Source organism: Aulonocara stuartgranti, assembly GCF_965226115.1.
Source record: "Aulonocara stuartgranti genome assembly, chromosome: 20".
Lineage (NCBI taxonomy): Eukaryota > Metazoa > Chordata > Actinopteri > Cichliformes > Cichlidae > Aulonocara > Aulonocara stuartgranti.
Genome location: NC_138956.1, coordinates 30,801,019 through 30,824,361, shown reverse-complemented (window position 1 = coordinate 30,824,361; position 23,343 = coordinate 30,801,019). Strand labels below are relative to the sequence as shown.

At 38.2% G+C, this 23,343-nt stretch overlaps 1 protein-coding gene across 3 annotated transcripts in view; it reads right to left on the bottom strand.

The window, feature by feature from the left end:
- Nucleotides 1-23,343, bottom strand: part of gdap1l1 (ganglioside induced differentiation associated protein 1-like 1) — a 28,276-nt gene extending 4,933 nt beyond the window's left edge. The window contains exons 1-5 of one of the 3 annotated variants that reach the window (XM_082519268.1): nucleotides 23,234-23,343; nucleotides 22,805-22,946; nucleotides 13,882-14,074; nucleotides 8,398-8,571; nucleotides 1,085-1,179 (exon numbers count right to left, since the gene is read on the bottom strand). In XM_082519268.1, the coding sequence (XP_082375394.1) occupies nucleotides 1,085-1,179; nucleotides 8,398-8,571; nucleotides 13,882-14,074; nucleotides 22,805-22,946; nucleotides 23,234-23,241 (612 nt within the window). In that variant the 5' untranslated portion in view covers nucleotides 23,242-23,343. Of the gene's footprint in view, nucleotides 1-1,084; nucleotides 1,180-8,397; nucleotides 8,572-13,881; nucleotides 14,075-16,100; nucleotides 16,106-22,804 lie in introns of those variants that run through there. The other 2 variants (XM_082519267.1, XM_082519269.1) reach the window with 2 other exon arrangements.

Here is a 23,343-nt window from a genome sequence, read left to right as displayed (position 1 = left end):
AAAGTTAAACAGGGAAAGCTCCACTCACTCCAAAAACAACATCAAAAGCAACATTTTCACTAAACATTTTTGGAATACTTTGCAGAGATTTATTCAACCTTTAAAAACATTTTTTGGAAGAAAAGAAAAAACTTACAGAAAAATAAAAAACATCTCAGAACATTATTTCAGCCAAAAATATGTATCTAGTTAAATGCTAAAGCCAAACGCCTAAACTGCTTTTTATTGCTTACAAAAAATACAAATAACCTTAATATGAATTATTCAATGGGGGGCATGGAATCTGTTTAAAACTGTCATAATAATCTAAAGTAATTGCAGTGTACTTGTATTTACATATAATTAGTCTTAAAAAACATTTAAAGCACTTTAACTATATGTCACATCCAGTAGCTCTAAAGATATTTCACTCAAAGCCACAAATAGGAAAACTAACGGCACTGAAGGAAAAGTCAGGATTTCTTCTCTGATCATAAATGACGCAATACCTGTCAGTTTAATAGAGACTTAAACTGTTTGTCCCCCCAAAAAAGCATTAAATACATAAAAATCATACTCGTTACATTCCCGTTCAGGGGTCTCAAATATATGTAATTCAAAATAAGTATATTTTTATTCAGGATTTAAAATTTTAAGGGTTTCACTCGATGAAGCTAATCTTACAGGGTGTTTCCTGTGTGATAACCTTCACTTTGTACCCATGAAGGATATTAATACATCAGTTTAAGATGCTAATTCAGGCAGCTGCCCTAAATAAGTATAAATGTATTACACATTTAGAGGATTTAATGGATTTTCTATGTGCTCTATAATTTCTTGAAGGGATAACAACAATTTAAAAATGTACAATACACTAAGCTATTAATTCTTACAATAAGTGAGAAATTTATTTAATTTTAATGCATCATTTAATGGATTAAAGGCCCTGAAACTTATGCAAATGAACTCCTATGAATTGCAGTATATGAATCACACCCTGAAAGTCATCTTAAGTCTTCACTTCTGAAGTGTATATTAATGAAATCTGTAGCTGTGAAGGACACTTAAAAGTTAAATGTTAACGTTAATGAAAACACGGGTTCACCATTAGCTTCTTCTGTTTGGAGAGGTACGGTTCTGTCAGCTGAGGCTCCTCATGGTCCAGCTTCATCAGCTCTGTCGCAGCGTTGGCCAGATGTCCTGAAGTTACACACAAACACAGTGCATGCATTCACATTAACTGTGTCCTCTGTTGTTCAGGAAGGGGAAAAAAACACTTTGAATAATATTTAGACACTGTGCTGTCTGCCTGGCATATTTTACTAAAAGCAAATACGCCAGAGTCCAGTGTGTTTAATCTCCAAGGGGATGTCTGACAATACAAAGCTTATTCCCATCTGAGCTCCATTCAGTCTCCCGAGGGCAGAGGAAGAAGCTTGTGTCATCAGCTGTTACACATATTGTTTTTATTTACGTCATCAAGGACATAAGATGTGTCCGTGGTGCACTATAATTTTTTATATTGCTAACGTACAGCACTGTGCAAAACACTTGAGCCACCTCTCATTTCTTTCATTGGGTAAATATAACACAGTATATAAGGCTAAAAAATAGTTTGCACAATTGAACCAAACCTCAATATTTGGTAGAATCATGTTCACAAAAGACTTCTATGGATTTTGGGTGCCTTTTAGTCTATTCTCTGTCGAGATGAGCCCAAACTGCTTAAATAATGTTGAGGTCTGGACTCTGAGGAGGCCAGAACATGACTGATAGTTTTCCACTGTGTGTTTTTCTATCCAGGTATGATATTACAACATTAACAGTCAGTCAGGCAGATAATATCTGCTCACATTCACATAACTTCTTTTGTTAGAGATACTATTTTTTTTGTTTTGTTTTCAAAGGAGCTTGCAAAAAAAAAAGCGTCTGGACTTCTTTAAGTTGCTTGAAGGCGTTTCACCTCTCATCCGAGAAGCTTCTTCAGTTCTGATTGTTTTGTTTTGTTCTTTAACTACTGCTGTGGACAGGAAGACAGGCGAGTCCAGGATTAAATTTGTTTTTGTTACCTAGCACAGTCCGGTATGGCTTTTACTGTACTACACTTTTAATAGAAGCTGTTTTCATTTTGTTTCTCTGGTCTGAATGGCATGAATCCACTCATCTGTGTTGTTTTTTTGTTACCCTTCTTTTTGCCATCTGGGTAACTAATGATGAGTCAAAGTAAAAGATTGATGTTTTGTCTTAGTGTTTAACCTACTTGATTTAGCTCTACTCATGTAGTTTTATGATTTCCAACTCAAAGATCACTTGAATAATAAAAAAACATGCAGCTAAAACAAGTTTTTAAGGCATACCAGATATAAACCTTTAATTACAAAAGCATTTTTATGCATTTTGTGACCTAATTAAGGCAGTTTGGTAAACTAACAGAACAAACCGCGCAGAGGCAGGTGTAGTTCAGCGCAGGCACCATTAATTCAATTCAATTTTATTTATGTAGCACAAATCACAACAGTTGCTTCAATGTACTTGATATTGCAAGGTAAAGTCCCTGCAATAACACGGTGATTGTATTATGTACTTGGACACTGAAGTTTATATTTTTAGCCAAATCCACATACAATACTAACAAGTGTAGTTAGTAATGACATTTAGTGTAACATTTGCCAAAAACAGTGTACAACTGTGCTCTGAGATTCTGTTTTTACAAAATAAAAGTCAAACCTTTGAAGTTTTACTTCTTCAGAGTTAAGCAGGAAGATGGAAAAATTCATACGATAGACTGACACATTACTGAGTTTGTTGTTTTTTGGGGAATTGTTAATAATAAAGATGAAGAACTTGGCCAGGATGCAGAATCTTTTAGTCTTCTAATATTTTGTCAGTCTTTACTTTAGCTGCAAACCTGTGACGCGGCCTATTTTTTGCATATTTTCCATGAGTCTGCTGGAATGATGATGACAAGATGAACCCAGAAAGATAAAAATGTTTGTGTCTGAACTGTCCCTTCAGTCTGAATCATAATCATCCAAACCAAAGTTTACCGCACAGAGAACACCGATGCGTTCAATGAAATACTCCATAAAGTTGATTTTGCAGGTCCATCACAGACTGGTCAGGATTTCACTGGATGATTAATTCTCCTGCAGACTTTCTTTTATATCTCATCCAGCCTGTTGCTCTGATTTACATGACAAGGCCATTACCTGATGTGAAGAGCACCACAGTTCAGGCTGGGAGGTCTAATATCTGCCGTTAAAAACCTGGCATCACTACAAAGTGCTGTGTTAAGGGTTTTTGGTATTGAGTAGCATCAAATTACACAGTATGCTAATCACGCTGTGCACATAAAAACCTGGGATTTGTTTTACCAATGATGTGGAAAATGCTGCAAGGAAGATGAATTGCTTTGCATTCAAAATGCATGTGGTTTTCGTCGTAGGAGTCTCTTTGGTACCAGAGCTGAAGCTGAGTCACGCTGAGTGTGTGACAGTGTTCAATATAGCGAGTTAAAAGTTTTTATATCTTTAAAAGAAGAAAGTAGTCGAGAAAAGATGACAAAACCAAAATAGCATCTACCTTTCATCCTGTCAATCCACAAGAAAACTTTCTTTACCTCAGGGATGAGCACTAGGGACAAACATGGGACACTTTTTTCACCAATGAGGGCCCAGTATACACTTCAGTGGGTACCCCTGTTTAACTCCTCATCAAAATCACCGCTGAAGTTCAAACTGAGCATCAGAATGGGGACAAAAGGTGTTTTAAGTGACTTTGAACATTGCATGGTTGTGCCAATGATCTACCTAAATATTCCCACGCAACCATCTCCGGTGTTTACGAAGACGACTTTGAGCTGATAGGAAGGCAAAAGAAACTCAAATAACCACTTGTTAACACCACGGTATGCATAAGACAACCTCTGAACACAGAATGTATCAAACTTTGAAGCAGATGGGCAGCAGCAGAAGAAGACCACACCTGGCCCTGCTCATGTGAGCCAAGAACAAGAATTTGAGGATACAATTCACATGGCTTCACCAGAATTGGACTGGCAAAATGTTTCCTGGACTTATGTGTTTTGATTTCTGCTGCAAGATTTGGACAATAGGGTAAAAATTTGGTGTAAACGTGAAAACACTGATCCATCTTGCCTTGTATTAACAGTTCAGGTTGCTGGTGGTGCAATGATGTGGGTGTTATTTTCTTGGTATACTGTGGGCTCTTTAGTACCAAATTTAAATACCAAGCCTTTCTGAGTATTGTTGCTGACCATATCCATCCATTCATAACCAGAGTATACACAGAGTGCAGTGGCTTCATGCATATTAAGTTAAGTTCATGAGTTCATAATAAGCAGAGATGGACAGTAACGCGTTACATGTAACACATGGAATGTGCAGAAAATAGGTTTAAATGTTAAACTAATTTCTTCAAGTCAGAGAATGGTGCATATAATTTCATTTTTTGCTTGATGCATAAAGTTAAAAAATTAAAACTGATAAAACAAGTTTAAAAAAAGAGACTTTTCCATTTGATTAATTTTTGTATGATGGATTATGCAGAAAAAGTAGAATTGGGCTGAAAGATCTATCGCTTTATCGCCTATTCAGGTTGTAAATTGTGTTTTTAAAAAGTAACTAAGTAACTAAGTAATTTATTACTTTTGAAAATAAGTAATCAGTAAAGTAACAGGTTTACTTTTTTGGGGAAGTAATCAGTAATTAGTTACTGATTACTTTTTTCAAGTAACTTGAACAACACTGATAATAAGTGTAACTGTATTCCAGAGTGAGCAGATCTCAGTCCAATGGAGCACCTTTGAGATGTGACGGAGCAGGGGACTCACATCATGAATTTGCATTTATTTTAGGAACAATCATATGATCCCCTATGAGCAAGCACTTTGGCGACAGTGGGAAGGAAAAACTCCCCTCTTACAGGAACAAACCTTTGACAGAACCAGGCTCAGGGAGGGACGGCCATCTGCTGCGACCAGTTGGGATGAGAGAATGTTTCTAGCACCTTGTTGAATGCTTACCACTTAAGGCTATCCCTAATTCTGTTGTTTGTTTTAAACTTCCATTGTTTTCATTCAAATTCTGTTGTGCTCATTCAAATTCCGTTGTTTTCATTCAAATTATGTTCTTTTCATTCTAATTCCATTGTTTTGATTCAAATTCTGGTCTGTTCATTCTAATTCCGTTGTTTTCATTCAAATTCTATTCATTTCATTCTAATTCCATTCTTTTCATTGAAATTCCGTTGTTTTCATTCTAATTCTACTCTTTTTATTCAAATTCTATTGTTTGTTTTAGAATTCTGTTGCTTTCATTCAAACTCTGTTTTATACATTCTAATTCCGTTGTTTTCGTTCAAATTCTGTTGTTTTCATGCAAATTCTTTGGTTTTTGATCAAATTCTGTTCTTTTCATTCAAATTTTGTTTTCATTCAAATTCCGTTGTTTCCATTCTAATTCTGTTGTTTTCATGCAAATTCTTTTGTTTGTTCTCAAATTCCGTCGTTTTCATTCTAATTTCGTTCATTTCATTGAAATTCCGTTGTTTTCATTTAAATGCTGTTGTTTTAATTCTAATTCTACTCTTTTTATTCAAATTCTATTGTTCGTTGTAGAATTCTGTTGCTTTCATTCAAACTCTGTTCTGTACATTCTAACTCCGTTGTTTTCATTCAAATTCCATTGTTTTTGTTCAAATTCTGTTCTTTTCATGCAAATTCTTTTGTTTTTGATCAAAATCTGTTGTTTTCATTCAAATTCCATTGTTTTCGTTCAAATTCCATTGTTTGTTCTCAAATTCTGTTGTTTTCGTTCAAATTCCGACATTTTCATTTTAATTCTGTTGTTTTCATTCTAATTCTGTTGTTTGTTTTAAACTTCCATTGTTTTCATTCAAATTCCATTGTTTGTTCCCAAATTCCGTTGTTTTCATGCAAATTCTTTGGTTTTTGATCAAATTCTGTTCTTTTAATTCAAATTCTGTTGTTTTCATTCAAATTCCGTTGTTTGTTTACAAATTCCGTTGTTTTCATTCAAATTCCATTGTTTGTTCTCAAATTCTGTTGTTTTCGTTCAAATTCCGACATTTTCATTTTAATTCTGTTGTTTTCATTCAAATTCCGTTGTTTTCAGTCAAATTCTGTTCTTTTCATTCAAATTCCATTGTTTTCATTCAAATTCCATTGTTTTCATTCAAATTCCATTGTTTGTTCCCAAATTCCGTTGTTTTCATGCAAATTCTTTGGTTTTTGATCAAATTCTGTTCTTTTAATTCAAATTCTGTTGTTTTCATTCAAATTCCGTTGTTTGTTTTCAAATTCCGTTGTTTTCATTCAAATTCCATTGTTTGTTCTCAAATTCTGTTGTTTTCGTTCAAATTCCGACATTTTCATTTTAATTCTGTTGTTTTCATTCAAATTCCGTTGTTTTCATTCAAATTCCATTGTTTTCATTCAAATTCCATTGTTTTCATTCAAATTCCATTGTTTGTTCCCAAATTCCGTTGTTTTCATGCAAATTCTTTGGTTTTTGATCAAATTCTGTTCTTTTAATTCAAATTCTGTTGTTTTCATTCAAATTCCATTGTTTGTTCTCAAATTCTGTTGTTTTCATTGAAATTCTGTTGTTTTCATTCAAACTCTAGAAGGAAGCATTTTTGCTTTTATTGTGGAGCCTTTTTTTATAATTTGACCTTTTCACTCTGTATTAATTGATAAATGTAATATCTTAGAAATAACAAAAGGGACAAAAATATATCATTAATTCACCACACACACAGACACACACACCTGCAGACCCACATGTATCTATTCAGATATTAAACGTGTGTGAACATGCATTGTGAAATGGAGCAGAGCCCTCTGTCACATTAAATTAAACTGAGTCAGTGAACACTGTGATTCTATGGACACTGCGTGCCTTTGTGCTACACACACTCGAGTGGACTCAGTTGCTAAAATTTGCAAATCATCCTGTTTCTGGAAAGACCCTGAAGTCTTGCTCAGTTTTTCGTGAGGAGATCAGACAGTCTTCATATTGTACCTTTTTTGGGGAACAAAGGTTTGGTCGGTTAAAGCTATTTTGGCTTTTTCACATAACTGACCTGAATGGACAGAGAGCTGCGTCTGTCCTTTAGTCAAATTTGATAAATGTTTTCTTTTCAGATTAAAGTTACTGAAGTAATGGGATCATCTTGACAGATATTGGAAGAAAAGGACGCTCCTAAGAAGAACTTGAATCTCCTTCGGGAAGCCTGAAGAACTGTTTCTGACGATTACTTCAAGACATTACACAAAAGCTTGCCTCAGAGAGGTCAGAGCATAATGAAGATAAAGATGGTTTTGACTTTCCGGTTATAGAGTTGTTTTTTACCTCAAACAACATCCTGTATTTCCATTTATTTTTGCACATTTCATTAAATCTGCACTTCTTTCCTGTTTGTTTTTGTTCGTTTATTTTAAATCTCTTTGTGAACTTTCAGGATGTAGCTTGAGATTTACCTCTTCTATAGTTCTGAATTAAACGCAGGTCAGTCTTTGTGATGTATGTTTGTCCTTTAAATAAGCGGCTACAGAAGCAGCAGAAGGTCAGCTGACGTAACACAGATGAAAACAGCTGATCTAGCTATCAACTGTCTTGTAAAGCAGCGGTCCCCAACCGTTTTTGCGCCACGGACCGGTTTATGCCCGACAATATTTTCACGGACCGGCCTTTAAGGTGTTGCAGATAAATACAACAAAATAAAACTAGTACCGGTACCGAAAAAAAAAAGATTTATTCATAACACACATGAAAAAACTCAGGAAAACCGAGTTAACGATCAAAACGATAACAAAATAACGCTGAAAACCAATAAAAACCCTGAAAACCACACATTTCACACCTGAGCCTCAACTCTCGCGGCCCAGTACCAAATGACTCACGGACCAGTACCGGTCCGTGAGTCGGGGGGTTGGGGACTGCTGTTGTAAAGGTATTTACTTAATCTGTTAAAATTAACTGAATCAAAACTGATGTGAAAACAAAAAATAAAAAACTTACTTGAAAATTTGAAACAATGCTTCTTATTTCTTACATCTTAAATATTGGAGGAACCTGAACTTTTCTAACACTGAATAAATTTGTTATTCACAAGAAAATCAAATCTGCACTCACAAAGCAGGGAGGCAATCTAACTGTCAAGAGCTATAGGAATGTTTATAGACATCTCAAAATACAATAAAAATGCATTTGATTAAAAGGGATCCTTTATTTCTTCTATTGACCTTACACTATGTTTGCAAAATAAACAACCCAAAAACCATTCTCTAAGTAACACAAGCTGTTTTGTAATTCCCAAAGATGCTAAAATACGAGCATTCGTGCCTCCGCAGTGCAGTGAGCTGGCTTCACTTACTACGTATTTCTGCTGTGGCGTACTTTGGGATCATAGAGTCAGTCGTGAGCTCTGGATGAAGGATGCAGCCATGTGTGTACGCATCCATGGGCAGACCATCCAGTAGCTGACGGTACTGCTGCACACGATCGTAGAGAGGCGAGTCTGCGTCAGGGATCAGCTGAGCCACTGTGTCTGTGTGAGTAAGACAAGAGCATGAAAAAGAGAAAACATTTTTACAGGAATACAAACTGGGCAAAATGTAGTGAATCATAATTACATGCTGCAGAGCATTATTCTGTGGACTTTTTCTTAATCTGTCCAAAACCCCCAAGGTCTCTAAGCAACCACACAAACCCAGAATAACACAGTTGTGCCAGATTCAGCTGTCAGACACACAACATGGTAACCTGGTAACAGGTGGAGGACTATAATAAACCACCCGTCACCCCCAAGTACATGTTTGTGCCAAATGTAAAGAAAATCCCTGAAAGTGTTCCTGACATACTGAGCTTTCAGAAATGATACAGATGTTAGGGCTGGAGGTGAGGTCACAGTGACCTTGATTACCAAAATCTAACCAGTTCATCCTTCAGGTGAAGGGAACAACAAGATCAACAACAATTTATGTTGAGTGAAAACACTAGACTATGGTATAACCCAAAGGTAGGCAACCCCGGGCCTCAAGTGACGGTGTCCTGCAGGTTTTAGATGTGTCCTTGGTCAAACACCGCTGATTTAAATGGCTAAATTACCTCCTCAAATGTCTTGAAGTTCTCCAGGCGCCTGGTAATGGACTAATCATTTGATTCAGGTGTGTAGACCCGGGGTGACATCTAAAACCTGCAGGACACCGGCCCTCGAACCCTGGAGTTGCCCACCCCTGGTATAACCACATGAGATTAAATTCCCGTTCCAGATCAACAAAAACACAAATTAAACATTAACACTGTAATTAGACTCCATAACTTTGTTACATCATCCGCCTACTGACTCAATCTGTTCTGCTTACCTGCCGTTACAAGAAAAAAGCTGCATTATTATTATTATTATTATTATTATTATTATGATCGTGAATTATTATAGACTTTCTTGCAGACAGTTGCAGAAAAGATGGATTTCACTCTCATCAAGTTTTCATCCAACAGCTTATTAAGGCTTTGTTGCTAAGAAAATATAAAAGATGGAGGTACCTTCTCCATCCAAGACAACTTGGAGATGCTTTAAGCCTACATACTTTTTAAAGGCATACAGGACTCTGCTTGCAAAAAGACCTTGGTTCCAGTTCCTGGTAACTATATTCTCTCGGTCGCTACTGTCAGGTCAAAATGAATAAAACATTAACTCCGTTTTATAAATTATGTTCACAGAATAAACATAAATGAAGGTAATCTGGAATAGACTCATGATTATATCCCGTGAGTATGTAGTTTTTCTCTTTTACACCTGTTTTTAAAACACTAAGTTAATGATGGCAAAAAAAAACACCAACCTGGAGGATTAAAAAAAGAGCCCAGAGACTCCAAAATAACTTGTGACCCAAAGAGGAGTCGAGTTGTTTGGAGAGTTTTCTCTTTTAGTGACTTTAGCTCAGGCAGGTCCTCCTCACACAGCGACAGGGAAGCACGTGAGGCATGTTGATTTTGTTTCCTGTTAAAGACTGATTATCAACATGTGCCAAATATTTTGTTACCAGAATTTAAGAGTGGATTTTTTCTGCCTGCTATCATATTAAAATGTTTTATATTGTCTATCCTTATAGCTACTGTAAACATCTAAAATGGCCTGCAAACATAAGCTTTATTAAAACAAAATACTTTCATCACATTTTCAGGCTGTAAGTCCAGTTTATTCTAACTATGCTGCACAACGTGGGTTTGAAAAAATAATAAGATGAACTCTACAGTCTGTTTGCACCTTAACACACATAAAAACACTTCCAACAACTTTTACTACCTCAGAGAGATCCCGCTTTTACATTTTGCTGCCCTAATTCTCGTGTCTGACAGCGCAGCGCCTGGCTGGGAGCGATGGTGTTCAGCATAATGACCTGCTGCTGAGATTCGGTACTGAAAGTGCAGAACAGAGGGAGCTTTTATCTTTCTGCAGGGTCACAGCCAGCCACATGCAGGGAAGGCATCGCTGACAAGACAGAGATAATCAGATGGGTGCTTGACGATGAGGAGAAGCTGAAGGAGGGTGGAGCTGCACGTGGCTGAGCTCCAGAGAGCTGAGTAATCAGTCTCTGGACCTGCATGCTGACCTGGGCATGTCCTGCAGTGGTTCTCTGCAGGAAGTCTGCTGCAGCACTGGTGATGGAAAGATTAAATTAGCAGCAAACTGTCAAGCAACTTCCCGACTGAGTTCATACATGTTCACAATGAGCATGACAAATATATAAGAACAACTCGGGCGATGATTGACATCTTTTTGCAAACAGCTTTTGCCCTGCTGTGCCTCAACAACACTGTAAAACTGTTGCCACTGCTCCACACTGCATATGCCTCCCGTTTCTGAGAAATCTGCACTTTGCAGACCAGCTGCAGCCCACGTTGCCAGGTTTCATTAGGGATTTAAAGGCAGAGAAAAAGCATGCCTGTAACTCATCCCCTCAAATTGACTCCTGGATGAAAGCTTCTGGATAAAACATGCATCAGACTTGTTTGACATTCAGTAGACAAAATAAACAAAACCAAAAAATGCAACAATAACAGCTTAACTAAATTATTAGAGTATAACTGGAGACTGATGAATGATTTTATATCTCTATGACTAACTTGCTCCAAAACAAGTTATTAGCACACTATCAAAAGACTAAAATGAAGTTAGCTGAATGAGATCATCAGACCCTGGGGTCAGCTTATGCACTCTAGCCTTTTATTACTGAGCAAGCAGTGAACCAGATCTTCTGCTGTTGAATTCAAAGCTCTAGGCGCTGCTCTAGACATGTGAGCACTAACTAAGCAGGAAAGCCATGAAGTTTTTCAGTTACAGACCTATGTCCCCAGGCATTTTCTGATCTGAGGCTCCCAGTTTGTTACATAATCTCTCAGCTGATAATCCTATAGAACGTGCCACCTACAGATACTACAGCACAACACAGATAACAGGATTCAGTGTATGCTTCTTAACATTTGCTTATTCTTTGAGCTGCATGTTTGCCAAGCCCGAATGTCTGTGTAGGCTCTCAGTTATCCAGGCCATGGCAGTCTTGAGAGCCTAAAAAGAAGGCAACTGTCCTTCTCTAGGTTTTTGGACACATTTAACCTCTTATCCAAGAGGGTCAGGACACCTTTTAAGGGTTTATTACCTGGGACTCTCGGCCACTTGTTTTAGAACTGAAGAAACTTTTTAGATGTCTTCAAAATGTCTTCAAACATGTAAAGAAATCCAGTTGCCTCCTTTTCAAGCTCAAGAGTCTGAATCTCAGTCATTACCTCACAGCGTACGTTCCTCCATACCCATCACAACTTCACAGCTACAGATGCCGCTTCTCTAAATATAGCTTTGATGGACTTTTTGTTTCAATCATTAAATTATGTCTCTTGTGTTTATATCTGTGTCTCGTTTGTGAGTGCCACAAATGTTCCCCAAGGGGTCACTCCAATTTTGTCTAATCTAATCAGCAAGGATCGTCTCAGTGACATTGGTGCAAAGACGTTGATGCAATGAGTTACAGTTTCACATTATAGTATGCACTGACACAGTCTGCACAAAGAAAACAGATGGCCTCCAATGGCTTCCAACAGTCTTTGTCACTCCAGCTTCACAAACTGGGCGAATGAGGCCTCAAATTTTCTATAGCTCTAGTCAGAGATATAAGAGAGAGATGAAGAAGAAGAATCCCCTGTGTTGCATATCCCGCCCCCTTATAGGGCCGATATACTTTAATTTCAAGTGAATTTTATTACATTTTCTTAAATCACAACATCAATTGCCCCAAGGTGCTTTCTATTGTACGTTAAAGACCCTACAATAATTCAGAAAAAAAACAACAACAATCAGACAACCCCCCTATGAGCAAGCAGGCGGTGACAGTAGGGAGGAAAAACTCCCTTTTAGCAGGAACAAACCTCCAGCTGAAGACTTCAGGGAGTATCAACCATCTGCCGCGACCGGTTGGGTTGTGTTTATAACAAACAAACAGCCTCTAGGAGTGAAAAATGAAGCCAACATACAAGTGCCAAAAGTTAAAGTTTCTAAAATGTCCACCTTAAGTTGACCCCAAATGCAAATTCTTCGTAATAGACTCTCATGTTAAAAGGCCTGACTTTACAGCATTTTAAAATATGTTTATAGCTTGATACAAAAAGCAGTTTTGGCCTCTATGAATAGTTTCGTAAAAGCTCTAAACTGGGTCAAATTTTTATACCAGATTCATCTTAGTACTGCAGTTAGTGGTGTGGCAGCACTGATTGAGATGCCACATGTGTAATCAATCTCCGTCTGCTAGGTTAAACTTCTGCTGGAATTTTTGCTGCCTTCAGTTTTTACACCCACTTAACCTGTACAGCTGGTAACTCACAGAGGTGGCTTACATCAGAATTACAACTACTCATCCTCATCTTTATTGGTGATTACAGATCACAAACCTTTGGCAGAGCACGAGGCGGCGGTTGAGATGAATTAGTCTGGTATAGGTGGACTAATGCAAAAACGAGGAGTGCAGCACACATGCAATGAGCCGGCTTTGAATACTACAGTACCAATTTTTATAGTCTAACTTGGTACAATTAGCTAGTAAACATAACGAATTTTACTGGTTAACAACTCTCTCTCTGGTGGACTCTTTAAAAAGTAGATCTCTGTAAAAGGGCCTCAAACATGCACTTGATGGCTACATAAATATGTCAAGATAAAATAGAGAGGCTAAAGCTACGTCCAGACAAATAGCATCTAGACCCATTAATGATCCATGAGGAAGATATGGAAATGAAAAGAACTTGGGGGTTTTTTTGCAGTGCAGCGTAAAGATGATTTTTCCTGCTATAGAAAGGATGCTTGTAAGTTAAGTGGGACCTATGCAGCTTCCTTATTCCTCTATTATATAGTTACTGTTATCATGGTGGATGCTCATATGGCCAGTTTTAAATAACAAGGTCTTTGTAAGTGATTATCACTGAGAGAAAAAGCATTTTTTCTACCCATAGCTCTGTGTGACGTCAGAGAGAGGGGATGTTTCTTCAAGCTTTAGCAGTGACTACAGAAGCCCAATCAACCTACTGCCAAAATCTTTTGTTTTTGTTTATGAAGGGAAGCCAATAAAAAGAAAGTTTTAAAGTGAGAGCAAAAGGAGCTAAAACAGTGTTTTTCAGACAGTAAGCAGGAGAACTGAACGGCCACAGCAAGCACCAGATTAATAATACATGATAAATAGGGATTATTTTGAACTATGAATTATGCAACGCTTCTCTAATGGAGCATGAATGAAAATAATGAAAATATGCAAGTGGAAATGACTCTGCCATCTTTAAACAAGAGAAAAGAAAGACAGCATTGTCCTACCTCCCACAAAGGTTTTCTCCATGTAATCTATAATCTGGTTGTAGTCACTAATGATGGTGTCTCCATGGAGGAAGACGGGCACCTCCTCGCCCAGGTTCAGCCTCATGAACCAGGGCTCCTTGTGCTCCTGCAGTGGCAAGCTCACATCCCTCTCCTCACAGACAAGACCCTTCTCATTAATGACGAGCCGTACCTGAAATTACAAAGGACGTGATTAGTCCAAACACATCCCCTGTTTTTTTATTTAATCACAACATGTATGTCTGGAAATATATTCAGTGGGTGAACATTTGCAATTTGTTACTAGACTATGAAGACAAAATAAGAGGACATTTCATCCATTTTTGGTTTAAGAAAAAAAAACTGCACAACAAAAAAACTGCACAACAAAAAAAACAAATGTAAAATTAAACTCACTAAAAGCTTCCGCTCAGTTCATTACATTGCAAATTGCTGTACTGTAGAGAGAGCTGGTTGTTTGTGTGGTCTGCCAAGCTAATGAGATACACAGGGTGCTAGAGTTTGAGAAAAAAATCCAGGACAATCAGGATACATTACTAACAGCATGAAGGATAAGCCAAGGTCCATGGAGAGCTATTACTGGGAATAAGATTAATGAAAGAAGATGACACTTGAGGCATAAAGTGCTACATTTGGCGGAACGACAAAATGGGAATTTTGCTGAACACGGCCAGACATGGTGTAATGAAATAAACCTAAAGAATGTAGTAAAATAAGCATAGTAATTACAGCAGGACCAGTGGTTTTGGACACCAGGAACAAATCGATGCATGCAACTGAAATGTCAAAAAAAAGAAAAAAACTAAGCCTTTTATATCTCCATCAGCGTGGAAAAGAAACACTAAATCAGGGACTTCTATATAAAACCGCCAAATATTTCAGGTCCCTGTGTTATACTGCTGAGCTGTCCCTGGATGATACCCACAATAACACAGTCACCGTTGCATCGAGAGTTACATAATATTATTAGTCACTTCTTAGCAATGATGCCAAGTAGTTCAGCTGCTTGGGAAGCATAAAATTCACTCCTCTTACACTATACAATAAGTGAACTTCATCTGCAGCTTGCTGTTATTAGGGATGAAAAGCAGTTAGTACTGCAAAGACATGATGCTACGTAATACATCTAAGTACACTTTTCTTTAAACATACGATGTACTATTTAAAAAGTCTAGTTGTGGCACTAATCAGATCTTAGTTATTAGCGTTTCCACCACCTTCTCTTATAATTTCATGTATCATCTTAGCGCCAGATATAATATTTTGCTAGAGGAATGCAGCATGAAATGACGCAGTGATTAATGCGAAACTGCTCTTCTGATGGCACCTGGGGCCCATAGAATCCTATGTTAAAATTTGACACTATTTTACACCCTCTAAAACAATGTTTATGCCTTCAACGCTGCTTAATGTTGCTTGAGAGGCACTGCAAGCTCACTTTCAGTCTTCAAAACTCACTTTCTGGTATTTTATTAGCCTGTCAGTTACTATTACCTTTGTGTCTGTGCACCACACCTGTACAGTTTATTGATGAAACCTGCTAACAAAGCTTGCTAGCTTTAGTTGACAGCGTAGCACTTCACCCTCTCTTACAGCTGACATCACAGCAGCTAACACTGAGGTTTAAAATTGCACCACCTAAATTCCATAAAGTGTGAATAAAGTAACAGGGACTACTTTTCCACAGTGTCCACAGCTGTCCGAGTGCCCATTCCCAACTGAGATTAATGCCAACCTCAGAAAAGTCAGAGTCAGGAACCAGGTGAGTGAAAAACATTAGCTAAAACATAGAAATAGCATTTTTACACAGTTTTAGCTTTTGTTCAGTTTCACTAAATGTGTGTGTCTGAAGTTTTTTGGGTTCTTGAATGTAGCGATAACCATGTAAAAACTGCCAGAGACAGGCTAATTATTTTATGTGCACCTTTACACTATGACTGCATATGATTTCTTGGTGAGCCTTTGCAGGTCCATTTAGCCATAGCATATCTTCCTTAAAATCTCAGTATTTAAATAGATAAGTCACTGGTTGGTAAGTCACAGATTTTTAGGTTTCTGTATTTTGTAGTGTGAAAAACTCCTCTTATACAAACAAAGTAGACAAATTAAGCAGTCTGGTACCCATTAATTCAGGAGACACAACAGCAGCTGTCTGGCTGAACATAGTGGACTACATTTAATCAAATTCCGGGTCTTACTATTGTTTCAGTCAATCCCTCCCTCAAGTTCTTAAGTCCTATTTTTCTTCTGTCAGTAAAACCTCCACAACTAACGAGCCAAACTGAACAAACATGAGGTTCTATGGCTCTGTTGAGAGACGTCTGTCCCCATCAGGACAGACTGAGTAATAAAGAGATATAATCCATCTAATCAAACTTGAAATTGGGGGCGGGGAATCAGCCTTACAGAAATGATACTCTGACATTTATTTTACTAAACCTGCTCTTGATCATTCTGAAATGCACCAAACTTGATCAAATGTATAAAGCAAAGCTGCACCCATTTTAATCATAGTAGGGCCAAGTAAGCCAAGTTTGACGTTCTCAAAATGGCAGCAGTTCGAATTTTAATAAATGATATGGCCTGGTCCCAGAACAGAGGATTTTACTGGGAACAGGTAAAGAAAGGTCCCAGAAAATAATTTATTTCCCTTTATATATTTTTATATTTTGTCTCATTGCGTTAATCCTATCGCAACCCTTGAGGATGAGATTTTAGAAACTAAATAGCTCCAATTCGACCAGCTCTGTGTGTGTGTGTGTGTGTGTGTGTGTGTGTGTGTGTGTGTGTGTGTGTGTGTGTGTGGGTGAGTTAAAAAGTTTTAAGAAAAGCTTCTTTCGTTTAACACATTATAACCAGGTGGCACTTGCTTTGTTGTGTTTGTTTTTAAATCTTTAGTGTTATTTTTGCAGGAACTATTTACATTCCTTGTATCGTACTGTATGTGGTTTGGTGTTTCTTTTAGCTCCTACTTCAGGGGTAGGTACTCTCCAACACAAGACAAACCTCTGAGTAATGTAAGTATACAACGACTGGTCTGGACTTAAACTTCCATGCAAGTTTCACTGAGCCTTACGTCTGATTACAGCCTTAACACGAGTTTATGTTTGGTGTTTATATCAGAATCAAAATTAGAATCTGCTTTTTATCATTATGTCAAAAGCACAACTAAATTATATGATTCCCTATATCACTTTCACGCATAGTGTTGTTGGACAACATACGTTTTGAAAAGTCTTTGAAAAGTACATGTTTGAAAAAAAAGAAAAATCGTTTTTCATGCGTGAAGATGAATAAAAATACTTAAGAAAAAAATCCTGATTGAGGTTGCCATAATTCATGAATTAAAGGGTTAAAATGCAAAGAAAGCAAACTATCTTAAACTTTTAATCTATCTAAAAATAAATAAATAAAAGAGTTTCTAATAAATCAGTACAGTCCAAATATAATTAGACTTTCCTTTTTAACAAATCTTAGAGCCGAGGCTGGATCAGGTGACCCTGAACCTTCCCTTAGTTACACTGCAATAGGCCTGGGATGCTGGGGGCTTCCCATGATGCACTCTGTGTTTTCTTCACTCACCTCTTTTCAGTCTGTGTGTTTATTCACCACTTTGCATTTAGTTATTAGTCATTATTAAACTCTTTTGTCCTCTCCCTCAGCACTCACCCAGTTCCTGAGCCTGGTCGTACTGCAGGTTTCTTGCTTTTAAAAAGAAGCTCTTCCTTCCCAATGTCACCAAGTGCTAGCTCATAGGCCGTTGTCTGATTGTTGTTGCTTTCTCTGTATTATGTAGGGTTTTTACTTCACAATATAAAGCACCTCGAGACAACTTTTGTTGTGATTTGGCGCTGTATGAATAAAGCTGAGTTGAATAGAATAGAAGAGTGTTGACTTGATTCTTAAGTTGTCATCTCTGTTAGTGATTCCCTGTTTAGTTGTTAGTCTCTTATGTCTTGTATTTAGTTTGACTTCCTTTGTGTCATTTGTCTTGATCAGATTTAGCTGTTTCTTGTTGCCCACCTGTATTATCCTCCTTTACATCATGTGTACATATAGCTTCAGTTTCCCTTTGTCTGATTATCTGTTTGATGGTAGTAAACAGACAATCAAATAAGCTTTGACAGTGTTCACGTCCTCATTGCAACAGTTACACTTGAATAGAGAGCACAGCAAAATATGGCATTGTGTCTGTTAAAGGTTTCAAAGAAAGTGTCCAGATACTCACTGCTGTCATGATATACTGCCCCCCACACTGAAAGAAAACAGCAGTTTGTTAAAGCCTCATCACTAAAGGTGTAAATTTCTACCCTGCAGACTCTGAGGTTGCCAGAGCTGTATCGATCTGTGCATCTGGCCTCTGTGTCACTGCGCCTTTTCTGTATCTATCATTACCATATTTGTTGTGCTCAAAATTCATCCCTGGTGTGAGGTAAATAATTATAGTGCAGGGCCACAGGATCAAAGTTACAGTGATGCTAGATATGAAGCTGTATTAAAGCAAGACAATAAAGTTAAAGTGTGGTGCAAGAGAAGTTCGACGGTACATTGTCTCCTTCCTCATAAACTTGCTGAGGTATACACAAGCTTGTAAATAATCCCCTGCACATTGACGACAATGGAGTCGGCACAGAGAAATGTTGATCAGCTGAAAATGTGACTCCTTTATCAAAAGCTGCCTGTCTCGCACTGCCAGTGTGTTTACGAAAGGATTCATTTCTGTCTTTTCATACAGTGGAAAAACATATTTGGCAAGTCACAAAAGATTGACTAAATATAACACATCTTTCAAAGGTGCAACAAACTGATTTTGACCAATTGTGTTATATTAATGTGTAACATTTTCAGTAAATTTCTAGTGGAGCAGATAACCAGGTGCACGGCCTCTTAATCTCATAAAGGCCCTTCCCATCATCCGATGCTTCAGCTCACATAACAATAATACAACATCGTACATGTAAACATTAGCAAGTTTGTTGCTCGAATTTCTTTCAGCATCTTAGCTGAAACCCATGTGTTACTTGTGAAAGAGGCAGCGAGTTCACTGACAGCACAATCACACATGATCGAGGAGTCACTCCAGCTCCTCCAGCTCCAGGACTGAGGCGATAATCATGACAGTGAGCTTGGTGTTTACCCTCTGCTGAGTGACAATCAGCTCAATCAGCAGCTCAGACTCGAGTGGCCATGAGCCAGAGATCCTGAGCTTTATAACTAACGTACAAACCTGAGACTGAGCATGAACTCAAAGCTGATGTGCTACAGTGTTTCTAAACAACATTTCTGACTTCGTCCTCAGTAATATGCAATGATGACAGAAAGGTAGATCTATGTGTTGAATCGCATCTTGAGACTTGAATTTTTAAAGAATCCTAAGAGACTGAAGCATTTCTCACAATAAATTAATCTTGTAGTGAAAATGGCCATCACTGTTTATCAGACAGTAAGGGGTTGTCATCAGAATGCTCATTTTTCCCAATGAATAATTTAAAAATTTAAAAGAAAATAGTTGCAGTTTTACTTTTATGCGCATCAACTCATCTATAAAACTCACTGACTGTACAAAGATACTAGTCATAGTCATGTAATCCATGTGCACACATTAGGCACAGATGGTGGCTGATGAGGACAAAGGATGAAATGCCAGTTGCCATTGCATAGCTGAATCCACTTTTAAAGGGGCAGTTTAGCAATTTACCTTTTCGTGTACATCAATTTACAGGTGTGACAAGGTGAGCAGCAAAGTCCAAATGTTTAATGACTTATGTGGGTCAAATCTCAAACTACTGGATCTAATAAATGTGGCCTATAAAGCAGCATGATAGTGGAAAGGGAAAGCTCCGCTTGTTCTTTTAGCATTTTCCTTCTCTGCGTCCTCATATTAAATCTCACACTGAACAATATCCTCATCGTGTTAACACAGAAATGCAATTACAAGTGATTATGTCATGACCTTCACCTTGTCTACAGCGTTTGCATGCTGTCACCTCCGGTTTGTTTACATGTGAAAGAAGTTGTTTGTTATCCAAAATTAAACTTCAAGTATCATAAAAACTCTAAAGCTCTGGAAGTTCTTAAGGGGTTTTCTTGCACATTTGTGTGACAGATGTGCAATAATGAGTAATGAAACACAAAAGTTTCCACATCATTCAAAATCATCTGGTGTCCAAGTCCAAGCTTGAATAACTCTCACGGCGTCTTGCTTTGGTGGCCTCCTGAGGTCAGCTCCACTTCCATGTTAAAATACACTTTAAATAAACATATTTGCAGCCTGGTACAGATTGCAGTTTACGACTACAGCTAATTGCCCTTCGTGACATCAGATTAATTGCTGTAAATTGTAGCAGTTAAGCATTACATGGCTGCTTTGAGTGGCAGTTAGGCACCACCTGTCACTCAACATCTCAAAGTCTTTTAAAAATGTCTAATTACCACAATCTGTTATACTACGGCTTTATCTAGTGAGAAAAGTAACTTTAAGCACCCTTTCCATAAAATAAACAACGCTTTGCAAATAGCTTCTGTGTTTTGGTTATATAGGCAGTGCACCCTGCTGTGCATTCACCTTTGAGTGCAATGACTGTACTTCAGAGCATATCCAGTTGACATTGACATTATTACTGAGCAAATGAATGATGATCATGACATATACAGACAACGGTGTAAGCTCTATGTGCAGGCAAATACTATTGCACGCAAATTCAGCTTTTGTTCACTTCCAGTTAAAGTGGCTTTGTTTAAAGCGTATTGCACACCGCTATATACTGCCCCCTTGTGGTCATCCTACAAACAATGTAGCATGCAGAAGCTGCATGTTGCATATAATGATGCGATGAGAATCCTTTGCAGGATACCTAGAAGTGGTAGTGCCAGCCAGATGTTTGTAGCTGTGGGTGTTTGGACTTTTAAAGCACTTTTAAGGAAGCTAATGTTCAATTTTAGAGAACGACTGGATGGTTCGAGTAACAGTATAATTTTAGCACTCACAGATCCGACACTGAGTGGTTCCCGTTACTCATCCAGTCTCAGAAAGCACTGGTTAAAGTGTTTGTGTATTTATTGATTTATTTTAAGTAATTGTGTTTTATGTATATTATGGTTTTATATTTTTACAAATGTTTTAGATACTTATTTATATACATATATATATATATATTTAATGGTTTATACCTTGTGTTGGGGGGGGGGGGGGGGGGAGTGTTGTGTGTGTGTGTTGTTTTTTTGGGGTTTTTTTGTCTTGTTTTTATGGACATGAAGTCTGCCAATAAAGATTGAATTGAATTGAATTGAATTGAATTGAATTGAATTGGTTGAACCTCTTCCAGCACATAGAGAGTTTGAACCTAAAGGTGAATATTATGGTTTTACAGCTGTAGCACTGGTACCATTCTCCTCCTTAGTGGGCCAAACCACTATTATTGTCTAATTAGCACAGTTCTTCTAATGTCCATATGAGGCTGGTTTTAAAATTGAGTCAGTCCCCATAGACTCCCGTGTTAAAATGCCTAACTATAATACACAAATAAACATGTTTTCAGCCTGGATAATGAAACTGTTTTGGTCTAAGCTTCATGATACGAGAGTTGGCGGTGTGCACGACAAAAGGAGCTGTCGCCAATCATTGTCTGCTAACTGGAGTCACAGAACTGAACCTCTCCACCATGTTTATGCTATTGGTGCATCACAGCTGCACTATTTGACAAATACTGCATCTTACCTGCTGTTCAGAAAGTCTATGGTTCAATTCTGGTGTGTGAAATTCCAGTATATTATTAGCCTGTTGTTTAGCACTAATTAAATGATAACAGTTTCTTTGCATTGGACCTGTGAAGTTGATTGGTTGTGTCACAAGTCATCGGTGACATCTCTACAACTGTTTCACAGTTATACTGCTGCTGTGCTTCATACTCACTGCAGTGTTCTCAGTGCTAGCAAAGGAGTGGAAGTCAAAATGAAGTTTTCTCAAGAAAGTTTTATCTTTTTAAAAATGGTGCAGGATTTTTGTATAATCTGGGAATATCTGAGCTTTTTGCACTGATATGTCATTGAAATATGGTAAAACCTGACATAATGATACACTCACGTCTTCAACCGAGCCACATCAGCTGCGCTACCTGCACAGAGTTACAAAAATCGAGAGGTGCACGACCAGCCTAAGCAACAGTGAAGCGTGGCTTTCAAAATGAGGACAAAACATACCATGACGACTGAGTTCATCTTTTACATACAGTCTATGCTTTTTAAATGCAAACGGGTTTCATGTTTAATTGTTGGAGCTTCATGGTACTGAATTCTCTATATGATAATCATTTATGTTTTCAGAGTTATTTGTGTGGCAATGCAAAATTTTTATAAACACATGCTCATTTCGTGGGAGCATGCATGTTAATAAATCACAGGTAGACTGAAGGAAGGCATGAAAATAAGAACATATGGTGTGATTCAGCTGCAGAAGGTGGGAGATGGCCTTTGGAGTTTGTTTTGCACAGCATTTTGATCAATTATTTAGGATGTCATGTGTCAAAGCCCATAGTAGCCTAACCACGTTCACCAGCATTATGGGCAGATAATAGCCCCAACGTGTCAATCGAGGATGGAAGCAGATAAGATGTGAAAGGTGATCTATGCGGTGACTAATGATAGAACATTGATCAAACACACTACTCTCTGTCGAAGAAATGAGACCCCCGTGCTGCAGCGTTGACGTCTCAAACGGGAGCTCTGCCCAGCTGCAGGATGATATTCATATTCCGGAGGTATATGTGCAGGACAAACATGCACTGATGCAAACACGCTTTGGTCACAGCAGACAAACAGAGGCAGCTCCAAGCTGTAGCATCGTGTCATGCAAAGAGACGTGGAGCCACCTCCATTTTCAAGCTCTGCTCTTTTTTTTTTTTACCTTCTGGGAGGTGAAAGATTGCGTCCAGTGGTACAAAACGAGCCTGTCTTTGTTGAAGGGTTTGGGCTCTGCCGCCGGTTCTTCGCACTCCTCCCCGTCTGTGATTTTGCCGTCTTCATCCATGGCTGAGATGGGCCACCAGCTACAGTTGGTAGGGGTAACATGGTTGGAAGACGCCATGACAGAGCGTTTTGTGCGTGTGGAGGAGAGGAGCGAGGAGGGAGAGGATGGAGAGAGAGTGTGTGTGAAAGGGAAAGAGAGCGAGCAAGCGAACAAGAGAGAGAGAGAGAGAGAAAGCTCAGCGGCTCGAGCGCAGCAGCATCACCGGTTCACGCGGCAGCAGCGACAGCATCCATCAGTTTGGGACAGCTCCGCGCTTCCCAGGGAAAAAACACGCACACCCTAATCCATATGCAAATACCGACTTACTCGAGCATGCCGCTGTACTTGCAATTAAATCGATGGGTAACCGTATTACATCACATGATGCGTTACGCACAAACATGCGCCGTGGAAACCCCTCGCAGGGAGCGCTTCAG